Source organism: Hordeum vulgare, chromosome 1H, assembly GCF_904849725.1.
Source record: "Hordeum vulgare subsp. vulgare chromosome 1H, MorexV3_pseudomolecules_assembly, whole genome shotgun sequence".
Taxonomy (NCBI): Eukaryota; Viridiplantae; Streptophyta; class Magnoliopsida; order Poales; family Poaceae; genus Hordeum; species Hordeum vulgare.
In genome coordinates this window covers 253,113,111-253,117,625 of record NC_058518.1, presented here as the reverse complement: position 1 = coordinate 253,117,625, position 4,515 = coordinate 253,113,111, and the positions used below count along the sequence as shown (strand labels likewise).

At 44.2% G+C, this 4,515-nt stretch overlaps 1 protein-coding gene across 1 annotated transcript; it reads right to left on the bottom strand.

Annotated features, from left to right (window-relative positions):
• Positions 1 to 560: 560 nt before the first annotated feature.
• On the bottom strand, positions 561 to 4,171 carry LOC123430174 (3-ketoacyl-CoA thiolase 2, peroxisomal-like). Its single transcript, XM_045114070.1, has 14 exons — positions 3,834 to 4,171; positions 3,657 to 3,733; positions 3,053 to 3,137; positions 2,829 to 2,955; positions 2,627 to 2,725; positions 2,481 to 2,548; positions 2,269 to 2,376; positions 2,104 to 2,181; positions 1,858 to 1,990; positions 1,679 to 1,775; positions 1,318 to 1,441; positions 1,135 to 1,243; positions 897 to 980; positions 561 to 816 (listed from the first exon to the last, which is right to left on the bottom strand). The coding sequence occupies exons 1-14, from the start codon at positions 3,918 to 3,920 to the stop codon at positions 707 to 709; spliced, it is 1,386 nt and encodes a 461-aa protein (XP_044970005.1). The 5' UTR covers positions 3,921 to 4,171; the 3' UTR covers positions 561 to 706.
• Between the last annotated feature and the right edge of the window lie 344 nt (positions 4,172 to 4,515).

Here is a 4,515-nt window from a genome sequence, read left to right as displayed (position 1 = left end):
TCAGATGAGCTTGGATGAACAACAAATACAATTTTTTTGAAAAATATTCAAAAAATTCTTATTTTTTTATGACAAACTTTGTTAAAGTTCTAAGGCGTGCAAAGTTTCATGATGAAATCACATTTGTGGATGTTGTGGCAAAAATAAATAAATAAATACTCTGAAAATGCTACTTTTGAAGGCACTTTGAAGCACTAATTTTGTTTTTGTTTTTTGCCACGGCTTACACAAATGTGATTTCATGTTGAAATTTTGCAAGTTGTTCGAACATTTGTCAATGTGTGCCGTTAAAAAATCAGATTTTTTTTAGCATTTGAAAAAAACCACAAATAACTGTTCATCCCGAGCTCATTTAAGCTCGGGTGTAGAAGGGCACTTTCGCATTAAGACGAGAGTTTATCAGAATTTATTCAACGAAGCTACTCCCTCCATTCCATAATTCTTGCCCTGGTTATAGAATATGGAAAGGATAAAACCATGATAAGAATTATGGAATGAATAAAACCACGACAAGAATTATGAAACGGAGGAAGTACTATTTTAGGAAAAAAGATACAAAATGGCGAAACAAATAAGCTCAAACGTTGATAAGATTTTTCATATCCCAAGAAGAATTACAAATACGGGATCAACTTATTCCCTAGCCCCGGCCCGCTTTGATAATTGAGAACAATGGTGGCAGCTACACAATTTGCATGAGAAATAGTTACACGGTTTCTTTGGAAAGCCAGTTAAGCGAGGGCACCCCTCGGGCATTCGTCAGCTCATCCACCGCATCTCCACGCTCGAAAACGGCGGCTGCACCCATCCCAGAACCTGTTCATCAATAATTTCTGTCATTTGCAGTTCTACTATCGAATTAACAACCGTTCTTCCCATGCAACTAAGTCATGTACCTATGCACATAGAAATTACTCCAAACCGGCAGTCCTTGCCTCGGCGCTTCATCTCGTTGAGAAGAGTGCTGACACATCGCGCACCTGCCAAGATGAAAACATAAAAATGTTATCGCCACTGAGTATATATATAGCATGCAAGTGCCTGCAGCACACAAGGCTGTTTGTTTGGAGTAAAGCAGTGTCAAGCAGTTGAAGGTTCAAGCAAGTGCACACAACATTGATCAGAAACAGATACCTGTGGCACCCAATGGATGTCCAAGAGCAATTGCACCTCCATTAACATTGACTTTTGCGGGATCGAGATCCAACTTTTTGGAGCAGTACACATACTGAGATGCAAAAGCCTATGTACAGAGAGCATATGAATATCATCCGGTGGATATAGTATATCGAATGGAAGAACTAGACGGAAGTATACCTCATTAATCTCAAAAAGGTCGACATCATTAATTTGAAGACCCGCGGCCTTCACTGCTGCTGGGATAGCAACAGCAGGACCAACACCCATCACAGCTGGATCAACTCCAACGGCAGCAAAGCTCCTGCATTTGCAAATTCGGCTCACATGTTGAGTGAAAAACAGAATACTGTAATGATTAAAAGTATCAAAATTCTCTCTGCTTCGATGCCCAAAAAGCATTGAGCCATAATGTTGGTAGTAAAAGCGTAAACCGAAGTGTTAATATGTTGCCAATAATCGCAGGAAATTTTTCTACAAAATATGAACATGATTCTTCCTATGTACTATGTTGCAAAACATATAGAGAAAGTACTGATACCTGTAGATTCCAAGAATTGGAAGACCTTTCTGTGTAGCAACATCTCGCCTCATTAGTAGGACAGCTCCAGCTCCATCACTTACTTGGCTAGCATTTCCTACGATTAAAAGGACATCAATCTTTTAAAAGTGATGCCCCTAAAAGAAATCTGCATTCAGTTAGATTTTCCTATTGGTTACCAGCAGTAGTGGTCCCGTCCTTAGAAAATGCTGGTTTAAGTTTTGACAGGACTGCCAGTGTGGTATTCGATCGGATTCCATCATCTGCGGAGACCACAATCTCCTTTTCTTCACCAGTTTTTGGATCCACGATCTTTGCAAGACAACATAAGTGTCAGGGCAGGTCAAACAATTCTAACTTTTGAGTAAAATTCCTCAAAAGTAGACACAGTTATTTGGGAAGAGAAAACTAAGGCACTACATTACCTTAGTATGAACTGGAACTATTTCTTCTTTAAATTTACCAGCAGCAACTGCCGCCGCTGCCTTCCTGTGAGACTCAACCTGAGCAGTTAAAAGAATGAGAGCTGTGAGACTATTGAGAGCTCTGAGACATAAGTGCCATAAAGTAAGGACAATCAGCCAACTTACAGCAGCTTGATCTTGCTCCATGCGTGTTATGCCAAACCGCTGTGCAACATTCTCGGAGGTAAGGCCCATTGGGAGAAGGCAATCACGTGCTTGAGCAAATAGCTCAACCTAAAATAGTTGGAGATTCCAACCCAACATTTTATCAGCTGTAACATCTTTACAGATGTATCTAAAGACGATACTCTTGCGTGAAACCGACCCATTTGACTTACTTTGGGATTCACTTTCCCGACAAGATCAACTTTGTTCACTGTCATCGACTCTACGCCAGCAGCAATACCTTTTGAAAGGAGAGAAAAAATTAAGATCACCAACGAAGTCAAACAAAATACATAAATCAGTTTTCAGTAAACCATACCGATATCATACATCCCTGCTTTAATAGCAGCAGCAACATCTGCGACTGCCTGAAGGCCAGAAGAGCACTGCCGGTTTACAGTCTTCAGAGGAACCGTGTCTACAGCCCATGAAACGAGTTAATCAAGAGGGGGGGGGGGGGGGGGGAGGGGGGTAATCATGTCCAATATTAAAGGAAAATGTCATGAAAATGGTGAAATTACCAGGGAAACCCGCATACAATGCGGCCATCCTGCATTCTATTGCCCTTTGGGACCCAGGAGCTAAAACAGTACCAACAACAATGTCGCCAACTTCGCTCGGATTTAACTTTGTTTTCTCCACCAAAGCCTAAAATTGGGAGCGGAAAGGATGATGAGACAACAGCAACCACTTCACTAAATTCTTGTTTTGGTTGCAAAAGGGGATGAAGATAACAAACACAAACCTTAAATACGGGCACCAAGAGATCCTCAGGGAGTGTATCCTTGAAACTACCTCTCTTGGCCTTGCAGATTGCTGTCCTATAGGCACTGAAGAAATGAAAGGTAGACACGTCATACATGTTTGACCTCTGTTTACGAGAATTGGCTAAGAAAAAGGAAAATTATTGAAATATTACAATTATGAACCTAGTGTGAAAAGACAATGCCAGTTTTGTTGCAGTTCATACATGTATCCTTCCTATTCAATTCGTATATTTGTAATGCTGAAAGTTACTCTGAAGATCTTTGTGATCTGTATCATTCTCCGGCGCAGTAGAGACATGCAACTCAAGACGGTTGATTGGGACCAAATCTGGCACGATCTTAGCAAACACAAAAGCCAAGAAACCAGGTTGGCATTGATCCATTGATACATGCTTCCACAGTTTGCAGTACCGTCGCGATCACCAAAGTACGCCTGGCACTGTATTTTTCTTTGGACAACGGCCAGGCCGGAAAGCTAAGCACGAATTCTGGCACGACTAGCAACCAGAGCCTAACTAGAAGCCGGCGATCCAACAATCAGCGGCAGGCGAAGCGACAGGAGCAGGAGCAGACATGACTTACGCGACGATGACGATGTCGTCGGCGAAGCAGGGACCCCGGTGGTACGCGGCGCTGTCCCCCGCGGCGCACACGCTCGCCTGGGACACCAAGTAGAAGAAACGCGCAAGATCGTCACAGATCTGGAACCGACACGCCGGCGCGACGGCGGAAGGGAGTTGAGAGGGAGAAGGATCTCACGGAGACGGCGGAGGCGGTCGGGTTGGCGCCGGCCGCGGGCTCCAGGTGCCGCAGCAGGATTCTCTGCCTGTCGAGCGCCTTCTCCATTGCTGGCAGCTGCCTCAACCTTGCCTCCTTCCTTCTTCCCTGCCTCTCGGCGTCCTCCCTGCCACGGTAGGAATTGGTTAACGGCTAATGGCTTGTTAGTCGGTAGTCTGCTGCGCGCGTCGGGTGACGACAGAACGTGTGGTATTTCTAGTGAGGAGGCAGCAGTCAGGTAGAGGGCGAGGACGAGCAGGGGGAATTTCCGAGGAGTTTGCTTCGACGTTGTGGAGTGGAGAGGTCGGGGGTGTGAAAACTTCAGACGACTTTGCATTTTACAAGACTCGACCATCGGTCGGTCTCGGGTAGTCGTCGATCGTGGTCGTGGTAGTTGTTTTCTTCCCACGCGGTGCACGGGATGGCGGCGTATCTTCCACCGACGGCGCCAGGCTGGACCAAGCCTCCACGAATTTCGGATGGAAAACTCTAAGAGCAAGTATAATAGAGCTAAGTTAGCTGGCTATAAAAAATAAAATAATATATTTTTGTTTAGTTAGAGAAGAGAGAAGAGGAGAGAGGAGGTAAGCGGGCTCTTAGAGCATGGTTAATAGTAAAGCCAACTGCTGGCTATAAGCCATCTTATAGCTCATCTTATAACTAG